Source organism: Sinohyriopsis cumingii, chromosome 11, assembly GCF_028554795.1.
Source record: "Sinohyriopsis cumingii isolate HCF-2022 chromosome 11, ASM2855479v2, whole genome shotgun sequence".
In the NCBI taxonomy this organism is placed as follows: domain Eukaryota; kingdom Metazoa; phylum Mollusca; class Bivalvia; order Unionida; family Unionidae; genus Sinohyriopsis; species Sinohyriopsis cumingii.
Genome location: NC_142971.1, coordinates 27,637,493 through 27,659,465, shown reverse-complemented (window position 1 = coordinate 27,659,465; position 21,973 = coordinate 27,637,493). Strand labels below are relative to the sequence as shown.

General features: G+C 39.6%; 1 protein-coding gene across 1 annotated transcript in view; it reads left to right on the top strand.

Moving 5' to 3' along the window:
• LOC149787817 (uncharacterized) overlaps positions 1-21,973 on the top strand; it is a 114,413-nt gene that overhangs the window by 13,808 nt on the left and 78,632 nt on the right. The window contains exon 3 of the mRNA XM_089975673.1: positions 17,084-17,136. Within this exon, the coding sequence (XP_089831799.1) occupies positions 17,084-17,136 (53 nt within the window). The remainder of the gene's footprint in view (positions 1-17,083; positions 17,137-21,973) is intronic.

Sequence of the window (21,973 nt, the reverse complement as noted above, 5' to 3'; positions counted from 1 at the left end):
ATTCGTGTCAAAGTAGTTCTGGTGCTGGTTTATTGCCCATTATCTGATCACATCAGCCCAAATGAATACTGTAGTGTGTTCTTGGGCAAGGCAATTTACTCTGCCTTAGCATGACATAACCTTCAGAGTGTTGCTGTGCTTTAAAAAAACAAACAACCACCCCTATCCTAACCAGTCATTGTATGTGCTTTACTGTAGAATGACTATTCAGCATCTTTAGCTTAATCTTGATCCGTTTAATTAGATTGCAGAAAAGAGACATTAATAATTTTGGCTTTTATGTTTGTTAACTTGATATACACCACTTCATCGATAACTCGTGCCCAGATAACTTGCGATCCTGCTTATAATGCTGTGTCTAGCGTGGCTCTCGATTGTTTCCAAAGAAAATATATTTTAAATATCTTTAAAATATGATGAACGTGAAAAATTACGATAAGAATTGGTAAATTATACCTTGATACATCGTTCATTCTATCATCGATAATGGTGATTAATGCCCGTAAAGATAGAATCCATATTGTGAAATTTGCAAAGTTCTAAAGAAGATATTATATATTATGTAATTTTTTTAATGATAAATAGTTGTTAATACACTGTAAATAAACAGTCAGTTGAAATAGTGATCAATGAAAACTTCTGGTAAATGCTAACAGGTGACAACAGAGAATGAAATAAACACCAGTTAAATGTCTTGCTATGTGAAAGTCATGTTCTAATCTTTTAATTCTGTTTCAGTGTAAACATTATAATTGCAACATATTCTGTTCTATGAAAACTTGAAAAGAGTCAATTGATGGTCACATCGAAACCTGAGAGTATTTCTGTAAGAACCTAATTACATGCCGGCTTTGTTCTGATCAACAACTTGGGGAAGTGTTTGTTGCATTAAAAAATCAATTTAAAGACACCTGTGTTATTTATCACTTTGAATATGTCTTTTGTATCAGATCAAGCAAGGGAGGTACAAAGAAAAAATTCAACGGCCTGCAAATCTGAGCATAAGTTCTTGTGGTCACTACTGTTATCAAAATTCATTTTATTTGACCAATTGAAAATGATTTCACATTTTTATACGGTGGCTGGAGACACAAAATGTTGACTATGTAAAGATCATGCAGTTGAGAAATCTGCGGGATTTTGCTTGGCGGCAGAGAAATCAAGGAGTAACACCAAAAAAATTAACTGACTTTTTCAAAATGCGAAGTTATATTTGTCATGTGTGTCACAAACGGCAAGTATTATCATGTTAAAATTTACATTGTTTTAAATTTGTAGACCCATTAAACTCATGGTAATGATTAACCCTTGTGATTTTTAAAAAAAAAATTCAATTCTTCTACCACAATCAAATCTATCGTTCATTCGATCAACAATGTTTCTCAAAAAGATTGTCAGTCTTTTGTATTTAAAAAACCCAACTAATTTGGATCAAACAATAAAACTAGAATGTATCCAATTCAACACACAAATTAGTGACGTGAAGTGGTACACATATTAAGCAAACGGAAACCATGTGGAATAATGTTTTTACATATATCAATATACTGTAATTTATCCTGAAATTAATATTGCTCTATGAGGAAAAAATAAACAAAATACACTGTTATAAAGAGATATTTATTCACAATTAATCTCAGCACGATTATAAATTGAGTATTCAACACTATAACCTGCCAACCCACCCATCCCCCTTTTGCCTTTACGTCGATACCTTTATTGGTTTTGGCTTTCTTTATAGGTCACTAGCAGCAGGGGGGGCGAATCGGACATTTTGTCCAATCGTTATTTTGCTTAATTATTACTTCTGCACTCAGCGGATCCGGTGTAGTCAGCGCTGGTAAAAAAAAAACGACGACGACGTCGTGGGGGTCGTCCAATTGTCATTTGGTTTAATTAATACTTTCTGCACTCAGCGATCCCAGCGTCGTCAGCGTCCGGTAAAAAAGCGCGACGACCGCGTCGATGTCATCGCCCCTCCTGCTGCTAAGAAGTTATTTACAATTTAACCGAATATTTGGTCAAGTCCGATACGATATCGTGTCCGAGGATCATGTAAATTTATCGTTACAAATCCATGTGGGGTCGACTGAGCATGACTAAAAAAGTTTCGAAAACCATTAAAGTCCATGTCACCGCCGCACCATGTCTGCCAAATATTTCGTAGCGTGTGTGTATCAACGCCGTTGAATACAGCAAGAATATTACAGTTGTCTCTGATTACTTTTGGAATCTGAGTGTATCGTTGAGTGACATATATCACGTCGGTGTTTTTATGCCTGCCTCTGGAAAATATCCTAGCTGGGTTTTTTTGATTGTCTAACATAACATCATCGTACACGACTAGATTGTTAACGTCGCCATCAATATCATCAATACCTGGTGCATCATTGATATCTGTAATAAACTCAATAACATTTTTTTCAGCGATCGCTGATGCATTCTCGTTAAAATCTTTCAACACCTCGTAGCATCGTTGATCATCCACGCTAGGGGCGATTAAATACAACTTATCCCACTTCATCCATCTCATTATTAAATTAAGTAACAATTGCGTCTTGCCGGATCCAGATGGTCCGATGATAATCATCCGGATCGAGTTTGGTAACGCTGCAACATGCTTAACTGGTTCTCTCGTTTTAGTCGCCGAAAAATCAATTATATTCATATCTCTATACATAAATTATGGATCTATATTGTGTGAAGTGTAGAGTGCGTACTGGCACAAATGATATGACAACCGTTACAACGAGAAATAACAGATCGGCGCTTACTGGTAAGTGTGTACAATGCGGTACAAAAAAATTTAGATTTATTTCTGCTAGACCCGGGGATGCTTTAAAAAAAAGCGAGGAGGTGATATTGCAGCCAAGTTATCAAAACTCCCCGGAACACCGTGGGCAAAGTATCCAGGAGAAAAGCACCTCCCAGGATATAGCTACTGTGGCCCCGGAACACGATTAGATATCAGACTCGATGATCAAAATCAGCCGCGACCCAGTGAGTATCCAATAAACGCTATCGACGAAGCATGTCGGATACATGATATAGCTTATCGTAGCGGTGATTTGCAACAGCGTCATATCGCGGATGTAAAATTAATTCACGCGTTAAATGCTATTCCTGATAAATCATTCAAAGAAAAATTGGCTTCATGGTTGGTAAAATCGGCTATGAAAGGTAAATTAATGATTGGAAGCGGAGCTTCTCGCGCTGGTAATTGAAAACGCTAGCGTTTATAATAACAACATGGAATCCATCTATTATTCTCCGAGAGGATACTGGAAAGGAAAGGCCGCAATTGGTAAACTCGCAAGCGCTGCAAAGGTAACAAAGGCCGTTGCGGCTAATTGGTTATCCAAACAGGCTATATGGCAAATTTATCTACCACCGCCTAAACAAATAAACTTCTCACACTTTGATGTCAGCGTACCTAATGAAGTTCATCAGGCTGATATATTATTTCTGCCGCATGACAACGGTTACAAATACGCGCTAACCGTAGTTGATGTTGCGAGTCGATACAAACAAGCGGAGCCGTTAAAAACAAAGTCAGCAACTGAAGTAGCCGATGCGTTTGAGCGGATTTACCGAAGGGGTCCTCTGCGCTGGCCAAATCTATTACAAGTTGTTCCTGGCAATGAATTTCGCGGCGCTGTTTTATCAACGCTGAAACATCATAGCGTCGCGATACGACGAGGTCATACTGCGCTACATCGTGATCAGGCAATTGTTGAACGATTCAATCGGACTCTTGCTGAACGGTTATTTGGGTATCAATACGCGAAGGAATTCATCCAAGAAAAACGATCTCGTGAATGGGTTAAAAGGTTACCAGGCGTAATTGCAGCGTTAAATAACGAGATTACCCGAGCAATCAACATGAAGCCCAGCGACGCGATTAAATACGAGTACATACCCGGAAGATCAAAAATAGATAGCGTTTCCAAGCCGATTCTCGGCGATGTCACTGTCAGATATCTGTATGAACCAGGAGAGCTTGAAGGCGGTAAAAAAAGAGCTACTGATCCTATTTGGAGTGTTACCACACATAACATATCAACGATAACACGATCAACTGGTAGACCACCGATCTATAGACTGGATTCAACTGCTCCTCAGCGTGGATTTACTTGCGAGCAACTACAAGTGATACCTGACGATACTCAATTGCCCCCGCGTGGTCTTAACTAGCGCCGTTGCGTCTATTACACTCAAGACAAGTTAACCTCACATTACCACGGATATGACCGAAACTGTTATCGATCCTATCCACGGTAAATTGGCGAGCGTCTTTATCCGAATAACGCCAGCGCATTACACAATTGCAACTCGCGCAGTGATTATTCTGTTGTTGTCGTAACGCAATTATTAATTCGGCATCAATATCAAAACGCCGCTGTTTTTTTTTATCCTGTTGGCGGTAACCCGAGAGTTTTCTATCAATGACGCTTGCATCAATAATGTCATCGTTGTCGCCGGCTTCGTCAATAACAATTCTTCGAAGCTGATTTATCCTCCGTACTCGGGACACTGCGAGATAGACTAGATTCGACCATTCGATGCGATTATCAACCATCCAAACAATTGTATCCGTGATAGTCAATCCCTGCGAGGAATGTATTGTTGTTGCGTATCCTAGCGTCCACAGGGATTTATCAGCACGTAGCGCGTCCTCGACGACGCTGATATCAACGAGCACAATATCATTCAGCACAAGAATTTGTTTTTTTGTCCCTGACGCTGTTGGGCCCGGGATTTCAACTTCAGTGTTTTGCCGCCGTGTGTCAGCGGGTCTATAACACAACGGCACTGGACGCGTTGGAAACTTTTCCTTATGCAACGCAAACAACTTCCGCTGAAGTGTGTCTCTGACTATCTTTCTACTCGCTACAATCAAATCGTTTGGTCTCCATGTTTCCCAGAATTCATTTAACGGCGTTTCCGGAATCACCTCGTGGATTATTTCACATTGAACTCTATCCGGCTGTAATCTGATTAATTTTTTAACCTCGCGCAGTTGTTCATCAAGTGCTCGGTAATCAGTATCGGTTTCTTCATAATAGTCCACAAAACCCTTTAACCAATCATGTGGACCCTCGCCGACAAATGGTGGTGGTTGGCCATGGTCGCCACACATGATTACCGCTGTATTTGCGCGCAGCAACCACTCAAGAAACATTTGTAAAGTATCTAACGAAACAGTACATATCTCATCCCAGATGATAACCTCAGGAATAAATTTTTCACCCATTCGATCAGGAGTCCACTCACCGCCGCTGTATCGAAAAAAGCTATGATAAGTAACGGCGTCAACATTTTGTTGTTTTATCTCTCGCGCTAGTCTATGGGTCGGTGTAAGCACGATTATACTTGCCCGCGTTCGAAATAATTCAATTGCCCGAGTCGTCTTTCCTGACCCGCCACAGCCGCTTAAATAAACTGTTTTATATCTACAAATTGGATCAGAACACGGTGGTGCATTAGACCATTCTGATAAATTATCACCGCGTAAGTAATTATTTTCAACGGTGACATCTGCTGACGGGGAATAATCGCGTCGTATTTCGTTTTTAATTCTCCATATACCCCAACTCTCGTCCGGACTAGTAAACTCGGCTAAGTTTCCCTTGTACTTTACGTCTATGTAAAATGAATCAATCGCAACTCTAACCACGGTGTCGGGAAATCTATTTATCATCGAGAATAAATTGATAGCGGCGTAACCCAGCATAGACGCCCTCAAATGCGGATACGCGGGGCTGTCTCCATCGCTGTAGGTAACAACTGTACCCAACTTTGTTCCATTGGACAGCAGAGCTGTTTTGCAGTTCACGTATCTATTTTTTGCCACTGCGTCCTTGATTACGAAATCATATTCTGCGTCATCTATAATCAGCCGTGAGCAATATCGTTTGTAGTCATAGTTTTTTCCACCTTGTGTGAACTTACCGATTATTCTTCTACCGAGATCTTTTGCCTCGCGGTTTCGTTGGTTGAATATCTTTTTGGACCATTCGATGATATATTCCTCGTCGGCATCAATGTGTTTTCTGGACTCGTCAATTATGCTATCTAGACGCTCTGGTTCTGGTAACCAGACTTCAGTCTGCGCCCGATATGATATAATCGCGTCACTGACAGTCAACGATACAAGCATGCTACAATCAATCATATACCGTAGCAGCGCTATTGGCAGCCACTTCTTTTCAGCCATGTGTCTACCGATCCAAATATAACAACAGCGATGAAGTCCTGCCGCGAATTCAAATGATACTATGCGAGCGAATCCGGTTAAATCAAAATCAGGCAGTGGTCCATTAATAGCAACACGAGTCATTTCATGTCTGGGGTGTCCAAATCGTTTGAAATACTCAGCGGCGGATCCATACCCGAGAAAACTCGCTGGATAACAGGCAACCATATCAACGGAAATCATAGCGTCGCGGTTGTATTCAGTGTTCCATAGTCCACCGTGATAGTATTCCAAACAACTGGATTGTACATCCGGTAGAAATTAATTGCGCGTTGGTCTCCACTCATTTTTCCTTGCTGCAACATGAGCCGCAACCGATGGAATCGTAAAACAATTTGTTAGCAGTTGTTCATCATGCTCTTCAAATTCCATGGCGGTTTTTTTCATCTTGTTGTGAAACGCTTCAGTGCGATATAATTCACCGTTTGGTCTTACAAACTGATCAAAGGTATCCATGTCGTTTTCAGCGCTGCGAAGTAACCACACTGATACAGGGTCATTTTTACACAAGCAAGCAATAGCATCAAATAGTTTCCTCTCCGCGAGAAAACTATCCTCTCCCAGGAATTCCCCCGGGATATACTTTACTGTTCTATCCCGTGGAAATATTGTGACCGCGGGCGTCCACGTGTGTTCGTTATGATCAATAATTTTGATTGGGGCTCCCTTTGATTTATACTTTGATTCATATAATACTTCACCGGTTATCGTTGTAATGGTTATTGGAAATCTCAGCGACGTTTCTAATTTCGCTATGTCGCTGATGGTTGCTCCTCGCTCGCGCACTGTCTCCTCCCATTGGTTTATTTTGTTACGTCGTAAATCAGTCAATTTGTTTCCTCGACACGCATTTGTAAAATGCTCTATTACTCGTTCTGCTACACAATTTATCCCCGTTGACTGTTTCATCGGCGCTAGTTTTCCGATATCAGGTTTCTTATTTAACGGGTATATTCCATAGACAACTGCTGTTTCAGGATACGCTCGTTCATAGTATGGTCTGTCAATTCCGGTTAACAGCCCTGGCTTGGAGTCGCAGCTAACAATGACTGTTTTCTTGTCGCTGAGAACCGGTTCAAATTTATCACGTATGATCCAATTGCCCGATTCCACCCGGACAATGAATTTTACTCTGAAGAAATACCTTTTATCGTCAAGTTGTGATATTATCGTTGCTGCGCGGTTGTCGTTCATGGTAGCATCAACAACGCCATCAATTCGAAATGTTGACCAACTATGAGATGCACCATCACGCTTGAATTCATTGATACAATCGCGTATTTTATTCAACAGGGTTCTATCGTTTATTAATGCTTTTGGTGCGTCCTTGAGGACTCTATCGAGATTGAACTTAATATTTTTCCAGGGCTTAATTGCTGCTAATCTCTCAAACTCTTCCATATAATTAAAACAAGTATTTAAATGAAAGAATATAGTATAATGAATCACTGCAAATGGTTGATGATTGGGTCGACAACCCCGTGCAATAAATCATGTAGAGGTGAATTCTGCGGGTATCATTTACAAAGCGTTCGTAATGGTTCTCTTGGCCCCCTCCCGTGCTTGGTTTGCCACGTTGGTGTAAGAGGAAAATCACAGTTGTGTATCAATTGTGGCGGAAAGCGATACAGAGAGTTAAAACGCTATTTCGACAAGCGAATAAAAAATGCCGTCATTGACCCCACCGCAGACTTCGTCATCAAAACTCCTCAGGACTACATTGCAAGGTTTATAATTAAACCAAATAATGAATTAGACAAGTAGTATTATTATACAAATGAACCAAGAATTTCAGCCGCATCCCGTGCTCGTTAATTACGAGGCATCTCGCGACGGCGTTGTTAGAAATTGTAGACTGAAGAAACCAGTTGGCACCGTAAATAATCACGGGTATTTGGTGTTTGGTGCCGGAAAGACGAAGTATTATGTTCACAGGATTGTATTTGAAGCATTCAACGGATTAATCGAAAATGGGCTTGTGATTGATCATATTAATAATAATAAGACTGATAATTCTCTTATAAACTTGCAAGCTATCTCGCAAAGTCAGAATATCAAAAAAGGCGGAACCAGTAAATACTCAAAGAAAGCAAAACCCGTAAAGTCATTTGATACAACAACGCACGAAGAAAAAATATTTCAGTCGATGAATGAAGCCAGTAGATATTTTGACATTTGTATCGCCTCAATACGATTTGTTGCAGAGCGAGTATATCAAACAGCGATCTCAAAAAAGACGGGTCACAGAATTCGATTTTCATATATAACAGAAATCAGCGAGTGACAAGGTCATCGTGACGAAGTCACCATGACAGTGCGAACGCTACAATAAATTGTCTCTTCCGGAAGAAAACGAATTATCCTACGGTTTCATCGAATGTTAACACACCTCGGGATTGATACGCGGGGTTCATTTTGTAAAACATTTTTTTTAAATTTAAAAATAAGATGTTTTATAAGAATATGAATATCGAAGACATCAATAATATATTAACCGAGATTTTAAAATTAAAAAATCAAGGAATTGAATTATCTGATAAGCTTGATAACCAAAAAATATTGTCCGATTATGAAATTATTAACGAGCAATCAAAGAAAGGTCGATATACCTTGCCACGCGAGTATTCTTTTATAAAGCGATTACAATATACGATCAATGAAAACTTGTATGGCAATGACGTAAATGCATTTATTGGACTATTCACTGCCGTTGAGACAGTACGAAAAAAACTCGGACAGGCTTTTGAACGACGTCGAGAAATCTCTAATAAAATTAAAAACATTAGAAGGATTATAGACGAAAACTCCCTGGAACCCCTGGGATATATCCCCGCCACACTCGGCGGGAAATTAGAAATTACGGAGCAATTGCAATAATGGTAGGCGAATCACTTACTACTCGGCTAGCCAGAGAGCGGCTAGTAGCGCTTAAAAAGTTCATACCGTTACGAGACAGGGTTCGAAAACAACTTCAAACGCGGCAACAACTACAAACTGATTTTGCTCTTGGAAGCGAACAGCTCTTTGCTCCGGTAACTAAAGCGACCAAAGATGTTACGGCGGCAACTGTGCCTGTCCTCGGTGCGCTTGAAAAGATAGCGGCTCAGACCGAGCAAACAAAAGAGTCTCTGGAAACACTCCCTGCGAAAATAGCATTCGCTACAACACGGAGGCCGCCACCACTCGCTATAACGGACCCACAAGAACCTTATGTTACAATGACCGATGAAGAAGAACTAGGCGCCACCGCAAGAGAACCAGAAGAAGAAATACCGGAAGAAATACCGGAAGAAAAAGAAAGAGGGGAGAATATACCCCGTAATGTTCTTAAAAAGAGCACAATAGATAAAATTAGAAATCTCGGCTACGAAGAATTAGTTGATTTTACTGTTACAAATTTTGCTAAGGACACACAAGATGAGCATATCAATAGCGGCTACGAGAAAAATATAAGGTCGTTAAAGGACTGGACAAGAATAGTGTATTTGGCAAGTAAACATAAAAATGAATTACCACCGCGTGATAATAATTATATAATATTCCACAATAAAGTAAAAAGTGAAAGACCAAAACACGGAAAAGGATACTCTGTTGGTAAAGACGTTACTTGTCCTGGTAGTGTTCTCAGTGATATATCACGGCTAGAAATACTAATCGGAGGAAAACGAGCCGGAAATAACTCTCCGGAAATAATCAATGAGGCCGCTGATATTTGCAGGTGGTTATTTGCCGGTGGTATTATGGACATTAATGTATATCGAACGCTCATAGACGAGTTAGTGGACCACGGTCATTACAGCGATTGACCAACCATTAATTGGAAAACACTGGTGTTTTTTATAATAAAGATGATTATACACTACAACCATGATAAACCAGTCAGCGTCTACGTGGTAAACTCATGATTGCCCGTATACCGCGCGTGGTACGGAGACGGTCTCGGTAGCACCATTGCGGGGTTATTTACAAGAATGGCTCCAAAAGTGGCGCCGTTAGCCAAACAATTAGGAATGAAGGCCATTGATGTTATTCGTGATAAGGGTATTAGTGCTATTGGAGATGTTGCCGGAAGGGCGTTTTCTGCAGCAAAGGACAAACTAATGTCGTTGGTAAAATCCAAGGGATTTTCACGAAAACCACCGGTGATGCCATCAACGACAGTGATGCCTGCAAATGTCAGTAAAGTAATAAATAACGCCGTGGAAGAAAAACTAGCGTCGTTGGTAAACAATAATCAAGATGACATCGCAAACATAATAGCGGGAAGTGGTTTAAAACGACGACGATGATTTAGATGCATCAGCGTATTATTAAATAAAATGTTTAAACGAACAGCTGACCCGGCGTTTGATATGGACGCACCAGTGCAGAAGGATGATTCTGTCCGTAATTATCAGTTTTATTCCTATCATGCAGTACAACCCGACATACGATCGCGAATTGAACTTCAAGTCCATGATACCAGTAAATATTTTTTACCGTGTGAAGCGTTTATTGAAATCGAAGGAGAACTTGTAACAGAGGCCGATACTCCTGCTGTACCAGCACCGTATCCAGATAATACCAAAGTTGGCTTAGTCAATAACGGCGTAATGGCGCTAGTTGAGAGCGCAAAATATCTCATTGACGGGCGAGAAATTGAATCAATAGAACGCGATGTTGATGTTGCTACAACAATAATCGGGCTGGCAAGATATTCCGACGATTATACAAGATCAGCGGGTCCATCTATGATGTTTGCAAAGGATACTAGAAACACTGCTGGAAACTCGCAATTTGTGGTAAGACGACCAAGAAATAATGCTGATAGCACTAACGCTGATGTTGAGAATATGATTATAAACAGCGATCCTAATTTTAACATCGGAGCTGCAACACGCATATCAATGTTAACAGGGCCGCGTAGATCTTTCTCATGCGCGATTCCACTGCATCATATATTTGGATTTTGTAGGAACGTGCGAAAAGTTATCTACGGAGCAAAGCATACCGTGGTGCTTGTGCGAAAAGGTGATGATAGAAATGCAATTTGGAGAATTCCAGCGGATCTTGCGAATCCAAATAATGACTCTGGTAAAGTCGTTTTAACTAAAATATTATTGTGGATGCCAGTAATGACTCCATCCATTACCACAGAGGCACGATTGCTATCCTTTATGGAGCAGGGAGGAAAATCATTACTAAGTTGGCTAACAACAACAACAGATAGTAAGCAATCAAATATCAATGGTATATTCACATGGAACCTGGCATCACAACAAGGCATTTCGGCTCCGCGTCATATATTTGTTGCGTTGCAGGATATGACGAGAGTTGATAATCAACTATCCAGCCATATGATATTTGATCGATTAGGCGTTACTGACATCTCGCTGAGAATAAACGGCCAGCAGGAACCATCTGAGGATATACAACTTAATTACGGTCAAAACCATATTGCACGCGTGTACCATCGGTTGCTGTCGTATATGAGTCGTGATCAAAACGTTGACACTGGTTTGCAAATATCACAACATGATTTCAAAGAACTATATCCGATCTATTACTTTTCGCTGGAACATCTTGATTTAACAAGACAATCCGTCGTTGATATACACTTCCGAGCTAATGTAACTTGCGGCGTTATTGCCGATTATAGAGCGGTTGCTGTCATTCTCGGCGATAAATCAATGCTGTTGGAAGGCGTTGGTGGACGAATGAGAATCGTTGATGCACCAGTGGAAAACATGTAATTGAAAACATAAACGCGTTTACAATAAAAATGTCGTATAATGTTGTCGATGTAGAGTTGACCGATGGTCAAGTCAAGAAATTACGATCAAAGGCGGCTAAACAATGTGGAACCACAATAACGTTAAAGCCGTCACAGATGGCAGGTGGTAATCATAAGATATTGTTGACGGCGCGTCAAATAAAACATTTCAATGATGCGATGAAGAATAAAAAGGGTGTTCAAATAGATTTTTCGGCCGCAGCGATTAAAAACATGGAAAAGACCGGTGGGATATTTCCGTTGTTAGCTGCGATTCCAGCGTTGATTGCCGCGGCGGCCCCAGCAGTGGCGAAGGCGGCGGCGTTAGGAGCCGTTGGTACCGCGGCGGGAATGGCATTGAAGAAGGCAACCGGGAAAGGCTATAAAAAAAACGACCCGTAGCCGGAAAGGGTCTAAGACTACCGGGAACCCCGTATTCATGGTACTCGGGGAAGGGTCTAAGACTACCTGGAACCGTTTAATGACTCCAATGTCTAATTTTGATTTAATAGATGCCGCAAACGCGTTAGCGATAAAAAACTTCAGAGGTGTTTTTATGAGGGATCAATTACCGACAAAACCAAGGAATATTGAAACCGGTATAATTAACCTCGATAAATCCTCCGGAGCGGGAACTCATTGGGTTGCATACGCAATTGATCCGCGTGCGATCGTCTATTTTGATTCATACGGGTTAGCCCCGCCAAACGAGTTCATGCGGTATATCCGGGCGTGTTCAGCCCCGGTTTTTTATTCCACGCTGCCAACACAACAATTAAGTGACCCACCGATATGCGGCCGTGAGGTATTGAACGTACTCGCGGCGATTTCGTCATCGCGGAAACCACCTCATGTGGTTGTAAACGAATACACTAGTGGGGTCGTAGAGGCCCGGCGGGTTAATTAAAAACACTGTTTTTTTTTACAATAATAATGATTGATATCTGGGGACGACCGGTTTCGGCGCTGAAAAAACCCACGGAAACGCTCGCCACCGATGACATAAAAAAACTAATCGAGGATGAAATCGCTGATACGTTAAATTTAACCAGTGTTGACCCGGGCGAAATAGTTGTATTTCAAGATCGTCAGGGTAAACTGAAATCCAGTAATGTGTCGCTGAATGACGTTTTAATACGAAATAATGATGCCGCCGAGAACACCATCGCGTTGTATACCGATGACGGACGACTTAAATCAGGTGAATCCATCTTGACGATAAATGGAAAAATAAGTACACTTGGCGACAATTATATAACCATGTCGGATTCGTTAAAAAATTTGTATGATAAATTTAACGCGCAAGCAAATCAGTTCGAGGGGATACAAAAGTCTGTCACCGGTATACAACTCACTACTGCTAGTTTTTTTGGAACCCCGACGGTAACCGAACCGAATCTTGTAGGGATAAAAAATACTATTTCGGAGTTTACAACGCTGTCGGGCCAATTTTACACGTTACGAAAAATTTTTAACAGGGCTGATAACACCATTGATAAATTCTTTGGTAAAAAAAATACCAGACCGGAAGAAATTACAATAACTATAAATGATATCACTGCGTATGGACAGGAAATAGAAACAATCAAAACTGATGTTGCAACGAACAAAGCGGGGTTATACGTTCATATACAGGAAATAGGAACAGTCAAAACTAATGTTGCAGCGAACAAAAATAATATAAACGCGCATACATAGGAAATAGAAACAATCAAAACTGATGTTGAAACGATCAAAAAGAGTGTAAATGCGCATGAAGTTCTCATAAAAGCATTCAGCGTTAATGTTGCAGCGAACAAAAGGAGTGTAGACGCGCATACACAGGAAATAGGAACAATCAAAACTGATATTGAAGCGATTAAAGACAGACAACCGGAGGTGACAAAAATAAAAATCCCTCATGAAAACACCATCAACACAGTATACACGATTCATCATGGATCATTCGTTTGGACTCCTACACAGAATATAATAAATATCATCGCAACTGTTAAGGGCATTTATCGATTGACACTGGTTTCAATTATGCATTTTAATATATTATCGTCGAGTTCATCCGGGTTTAACAATATAATATCAACAATTATAGACAAGGGCGCAACTGAACAGTTTACAATTTATGCCGCCGATAGACATTTAACCGAGGCAAACATTACATGGTATGTGGAATTTGTAACGGATCTAAGTAATTAAAAACACTAGCTCTTTTAAAATAAAAATGACCACCAAGGTAATTGAATCAGAGGTATCACCGACGTCACATCAATATCGATTCAATACCGTAAAAGAATTCTCCGCGAATTTGAAAACGCTTTCCGAACAATACCGTATAAAAATAAAAAAAATACCGCCGAAAAATAACCACCATCGACGCGGTCGTGTACTCGGTGTCAGGTATAGTATCCGGTACCGGTGTTATTTTATCCACGGTGACCATGATAGCCCCGATCGCTGTTCCAATCGCTATCTCCGCGGCGACAACAATTGCTGGAGTCGGCAACGCAATCACTAGAAAGATATCATCGTGTTATCAGAAAAAACTCAACGAGTATACAGTAAAACATCAAATAGTATCTGACGCGTACTCGAAATTATCCGGGTTGATCTCGTTGGCGATAGATAATTCGTTTATATCCGATGCTGAATTCTCACCGATGGTCCAGTTGTATGACTCCGCGATGTCAAAAATCGAGGATTTTCAACTGGAAGCTGGAAACCACGTGACTGAAACAACTTCAATGGGCTTAAAACATCCTCCAGAAAACAAGCAGGTTGTTAATATTAAACACTAGAAACGACAAATAATAATAATGTCGCTGAACCCCGAAGGGTTGCAATTGCTTCAACGGATCGCGGAGAACACCACTCCGGTACAAACAAATATGATATCGATAACATCAACGAAGCCAGAATTCAGTGTAAACTTCCCCTCTCCGGTTCCAGTGAAGGAAATAGCGCTGGCAAAATTGCGAGTATATCACAGTTGGCCTAATATCCGAGCGGAAGCATTTAACGGACAACAACCTAATAACTCGCTGGTTTTTGCATGGACAAATAAACCCGATGGGACCCCAGACTGGAATGAGGTTACAATACCAACTGGGTCATACCAAGTAGAACAAATCAATAAAGAATTTCAACGCAGGATAAAATCGATCACAGGAAAAGAATCAAAAATTGATATTACGGTTCATGAACCGACGTTATCGTCGATGATTGAAATAAGCACACCGGGGTATATGGTTGATATTTATAACAGTTCAATAAGAACCATACTAGGTTGGCCCGAGAATCCACCTAATGGAATCCCCGCGAATTTGCACACGAATGCGCAATCGTATCATGAAATTAATCCCAGTTATCAAGATGAATTGTCTATTATAAGAAACACGTTATTACCCAGCGGGTTTATATTTCAAGACAGGAATACCATGCAATGGTATTTTCCGTATAAGCAAACTCCTGAATCGTCCGCCAAGGTCACAGTTCGTTTAAATGATATCACTGGTGCGTTTGCCGAGATTAATCATAATTACCAATTGCAACTAGAACAGCTACGGAAAACAAAAGCACGAAAACACGTTGAGGTGTTAAATCAACTTATATCAGACATGGAATATATCAATGAACGAATCGTTAAGACAACATCTGCTAACAACGATGATAATAAACAAAAATTCCTAACCGAGTATAATATCACAGAAGCCGATTTACCCGATTTCAAGTTTCCAGGATACAACGCGCCAGAACTAAGAAAGTCTCTTAATGATTTTCTCGGTCCATTAATTATCCTCAAACACGATAACGGAGATGGTGGTAGGCATATTGCTCCATACAACGTAAATATCGCATCGGTGATAGCAATCAATCTAGTGTGTGATGTTATCGAAGGGAGTTACCAGGTAGATACCAAGCAATCAAATCAAGCTCAACAGGGGTATATCCTTTATTCATTTTCACCAACAGCCCCTCCCGGATTCTTAATCGTTGAGAGCCCGATTAATCCGGTCTATATGCGATGCCATAATCGGTTTTTAACGAGAATTAATTTCAGACTTACTGATCAGTCAAATAACCTAATTGATCTACAAGAGGAGGAGTTAGTAATCACTCTGTTTATAAGATCATTGTAAATAGCCCCTTAGCAGCAGGGGGGGCAATGACATCGACGCGGTCGTCGCGCTTTTTACCCGACGCTGACAACACTGGGATCGCTGAGTGCAGAAAGTATTAATTAAACCAAATGACGATTGGACGACCCCCACGACGTCGTCGTTGTTTTTTTTTTACCAGCGCTGACTACACCGGATCCGCTGAGTGCAGAAGTAATAATTAAGCAAAATAACGATTGGACAAAATGTCCAATTCGCCCCCCCTGCTGCTTCACTCGATAACTCGTGCCTCACTTATGGTGCGGTCAGTGTTTTTGGACCCTGATGTGCGTGAGTTATCAAGGGAGAGATGTACCAGAAAACTAATTTTATGCTCATTTAATTTTAGACCATTGAACTTCTGTTCTCTTTGTATTGTTCCTACTATTCTTTTCTTTTCATACTACATGTTTTTAGTCTTATGAGTTTATGCTTGATTCTGCATATTTGTCTGCAGTTTTCTTTGGAAACAGCTATATTTATCAATATGACCACAAAATACATTAAATTAGCAGTTAGCGGCGACTTCCTCAGCAGAAGTGCTGCAATAGTTTATACATTTAGAAAGTGTTTGTTTAATTAAAAATGATATTGAAATTCTGATCACCTTTTTCTGTTGTAGTGATCATTAGTTTTGACAAGTGGTAGGCCTGTATTTGAAATTCACTAACCTGAACTGTCACAACGTGTTATTCAAGTATCATTTCTTGACAGAATGGCACTCAGGGGAAGATAAGCTTCATTTGATACCTGACATCAGTTAAAAATGCTGATTTCAATAGCAGGTAAAGATTTTAGCACTGCATCAAATAAGTACTGTGATGGCTAGGGGGAGTAACCATCCTGAAAAGTGCTTTTTACAGCATCAGCATTATGTAAATGAAGTCATGCTGTAAATAATACATCAAGTAAATTTTATTGCAGCATCTGAGGACTTACTGAACTGGGCAGCAGGACAAGAAAATATAGCTATCCAGGTTTGTTAGCAGAACTTTTATTCTTTTAGTAATGGGAGGAAATATTTTGCCAATTATTGACATTATATGTTTATTTCTTGTTATTAAAAAAAAATTAGGATAAGAAGAAAAAGGGCTTAGACCAGGAAATAATCGCATATGTAATCTTTGGGCTGAATCCATAATTGCCAACCATTAAGCTTTTGGCGTAATCATTATGCTTTTTTCACCAAATTACGCATTACGCGTAACTGTACTTAGATTACGCGTTTTCAATATATCCCCCTCCCAAAAAATTAGTAATTTGTTTTCTCATTTTTATTAACATCCCATTAGTCCTGCAGACTGTATTCTAGAAAAGACTGCTTCTGTATAACTACGACATAAGGGTACATTTGTCTGATGACTTGCGTGAACTTTCCTAACAGTATTATATTCTATTTATAGCAGTTGCCCTACTTCAAGAAACATGCTGGTTTCAACTTTTGACCTTGGTTTCTATTTATAGCAGCTGTATGGCTTAGTTAGGAGAGTACAGACCGGTTTTCTAACTTTTAATCTTTGCTCACAGATTATTTGTTCTAATTCAGAACAGAACCAGTCTGTAGGTATTTGGCGCTAAAAGTCAAGACAGATTTATTTTAGTCGATGCATGTTAGAGCAAAAATATTTATCAAATAATTTCACAGATGGATTAGGAAAAGAGAACAAAAATGATTCAGAGATGAATACATGAATTGCATGATTCAGCGTTCCATTCTGGGGATTTTCATGCCCCTTGCAGGCTGCATGGAAAGGTGTTAGGATTGTTCATGGTGGTAAAATCAGAAACCTTGAATTAGCTCGTTTATTAACTAAAGTACTGAAGTAACTTCTTTTTATACAGCAGAACTAAATTGTGGACACGAATTTTATAAATGCAGATGCGTTATCTACCAAGTTCTTAGTAAAACACGACAGCCTCTAGCTGTAGAAGGCTACATTGGTCCTTTGTTCAGACGGATGTTTTCTGATTCCAAAATTGCAGAAAATATGCATGTGCAAGAACAAAATCGTCTAATATTGTTAGGTGTTCAGCAGAAGATACTTCACTTAAAATTGCAGAAGCCATGAAAATTGGGCCATTTAGTATTGCAACAGACAAGAGTAGTGATATGACAAAAAGTTGTACCCAGTCTGGTAAGAGACTTTGACAACAAAAAGGGCAAAGTCAGAGTGCTCTTCTTTCATTACCAGAATTAACAGTAGCTTCCACTGGAGAAAACATTTTATTTATTTGCTTAATAATACTTTGAATAAACTTAAGTTGGCATAATTGTATGGGGTTTTAAGCTGATACTGCATCAGTGATGACTGTAATTCGTAAAGGAGTTGTATTCTATATTTTGAAAAATGTCTCCATCATTGTACATATCAGCTTGTCTCTGTCATTTGATGCACCATGTTGCAGGAAAAGCTGCTGATAAATTAGAAGAACTCCTGAAGTATCAGGTTAGCACTTTCTACCTGACAATGTACTTCATATGGATAGAGTTGACTTTTTCATCTTATTTCCCAGCTTAAAGACCCAGTAACTGTAAGATATAAATTTCCTCTTCTTTGTCAGGTTATGAAAGGAATGTTGGTTCTTTACCATTCTAATGCTGACTGTGAGAGATTGTTCAGTATTGTTCACAAAAATAAAACTGAATTCAGATGCAGGCTCTCTAACCCAGTGCTTAGTGCTTTACTGGTGTGGAAAACATAATCTCAGCTCGTACAAACTTTTTTGAAATGTAATATGAGAGTCGGTTGCTTTTTCAAGCTCAGAGTGTTTAATACGAAAACATGAAGCAGTAATTGATGTTAAAATTCCAGAGGGATAAATAATTCATTTTGTATATGCTCATTGAATTTGTATCATGTTACATGTGGATTACTCTTTTTTGTTCAGATTACTCTTTTTGTCCACTTGGATTACACTTTTCCTCACCAGGGGTTGGCATGTATGTGAATCACATACACATTATTAGCAGCTTGCTGTCTGTAGGTAAAATGAATACTTTAGCAGGTCCTTCAAGGAATGTGAGTAAAATCATTCAAAATTCTTTTATTTTGTTCTTTTTTAATTATTTTATTTCCATTTTAAATATTAGCCAGAAAGCAGAGCATGTAGTGTTATAATACTGTCAGCATATCTGAATGTCAGTACTTCCGTCTGTCTCTTACCTTTTTCATTTTAGAAAAATAACTTTTGTTTTATTCCATTTACCCCTGGAGAAGAACATTGATTTAGTATAAATGTCACTGTCAGCAAAGAAAAATGGGTTTCTTCTTCGAATACATTACTGAATCATAATAACATAGGAGAACTACTACTACCTTGCAAATCCAGCCCTCACAGATAATACTTTTAGCTAAAGGAAGCTAAAAGTTGTCTGCTGACCTATTTGGCAGCCGGGCAGAGTGATCTTTCCTTACATATAAGATTCAGTGGCAGTGTAAGAATATCCAAATTGTTACTTTTGCTCATGCCTAGAAGCATGCTCTTATCACAAGAGATCTTGCAAAAGCCAGAAGCTACTTGGATGATATACCATGACAAGTTGGAGGAGTTTTTCAGTTTACTCCATCTACATTTCCAACTTTTTCTCTTTCTATCACAACAAAGTTTTGCCTTTACAAGTTACGACACTTTGTCGTCATCACACATTTAGGTTCTTGCACTTCAGCCTAAGCAACTTCACAGTCAGTTCATGCTATACTTATTTTATAATGCCTTTACAAAGGGGTGCATATTGGCAAGTTTCTATCAATGGCTTTCTTAGTGTCCAGGTGCCAACTTTAATGTATTTACTTGTACAGGTGGTCTCTGGGACTTCTTCCATACAAGTATTGCCTCATAATGGATTTTGTCACACCTACTGTGTTCATCTCTTTAATGGTGCCTCAGTTCCCTTTTACATGAAGGTTTTTTGTATGTAATGTAGACACTCTGGTACATTTGTATTTCTTCTGTTCTGGTTGGACAAGTACAGGTCATTGCTCTATACCTGGTTTATTCAGTCACCTCATGGGCATGCATGTTTCTGTAGTGACCCTTGAGTCATGTTTATATGCATAAACTTTAAATCATATTTTTGAGCACTTAGTCACTCACATGTGTAGCCTATGCGACTTCATAAGTTAGGTTCAGGTTACATTATTTACATGTGTGCATGTCTTTATGCTCTGAAGAACTCCTTATATATATATATATATATATATATATATATATATATATATATATATATATAATTTCATCCTTTCATGTATATAAAGGTGTGTTCTTTTACCATGGTATTTTTAGCCTTGGAACACTATGCTTCAATGATTTTACCCGTACAGGCCATCCTTGACCTTACCTACAGGTAGGCATTGTAATTGAAATCATCTGCAGTCACTTTTTCCAGGTAAGCTTCATTTGGTATACTGGTAGATATGTGCCCACAAGGTATTCAAACATCACATGTAGGCATACAGGTTTATAAACAGGTGGTATTTTCGTTAGATTTTACCTGTATGCTTGCTTGCTGTATTAGACATATGAATTTCTGGGTCACCCTTTTAATGATTTAGCTCTGCAGAGGCACTGTATTCTAAGACAGGTGCAGGGCTATAGCTTTATCTTTTGCTCTATTTTGTTTTACAGATTAGAACTATAGGCAAAGTGCAAACAACATACAGCTCAGACTGAAGACGTCAACATGCATTTTCCTCAGTGTGAATCTTTATAGGAACAAGAAAGATAATTCAGCTTACCATTTAGCCACAAAGAGCCAGACATTGACCTGCTTCAACACCCAAGTCACAATGAAAATCAATATTTTTGTCATAAGCAGTCAGTTTTTTTGTACTCGGGGGTTGGCAGCTATGACTCTGCCCAGAGAAGAGCCTCTTTAGTCAGCGACTGTCACAATTTCTAATTCAGGGCATTTTACAAGTTTAGTGAGCAACAGACCTCGTCCCTCTTTGCCAGGAAAGTCTGATGACTTACTGGGGACCGTAGCCTCACTCCACAAAACCAAGATGAAGTTGCTTGTTTTACCAGTACCATCATCTGTTCTAACCTACATGAGGACATGGGAAGATCCTGCCTTCTGAACCTCCATTTTTGGACATATTTCCGCCCCCGGAGCTTTGTCCTCCTCCTCTGACTCCATCAACAACATGCACCAGTGCTCTAGTATCTATTGATTTTATGATGAATGGAAGGTTGTGACGTTTGTTATTTTCATAGTCTAGGAGAGTTACATACTTTCTGGCCTGTCTTCGTCATCAGTTTGTGAACAGTTCTAACATTTGCACTCCCACCAGCTTTTCATTCGGAACCCCAGCATTGACAGTGATCTCATTCCATTGGGGATGACATAGCCACACTCCATCCATATGGAACAGATGACCTTTGATGACATTGCGCAGTTACTGAGCAATATTGTTACCGTGACTTTGTTGTTTTAACTTTTGTTCTCTTGGGTTATCTTCCATCTGATGGAACATAGCTTATGTTCTCCCACTCCAAATACCTCAGGACATACATTAGAGTCAGTCTCAAGCTATGATCATGGCCTTTATCCTCAACCTTCTGTTTAACATCTGATGGATGAAGTACACAAATCGCCATCAAAGAGACACGTTTCCCTCCCTTCCACAACCACCATGTTGATACAGGGATAGTACAGGTAATCAACAAATGGACCCAAGGGCCATTCATAGGACATGAATCTCTGAAAGCCGTCCTATCAATGCTTCAATGATTTCATACCATACAGATATAGCACAGAGAGTTCTATCATTCGTTCCACATCTTTTTCTTTGTCCCAACTGCAAATCTCTATGT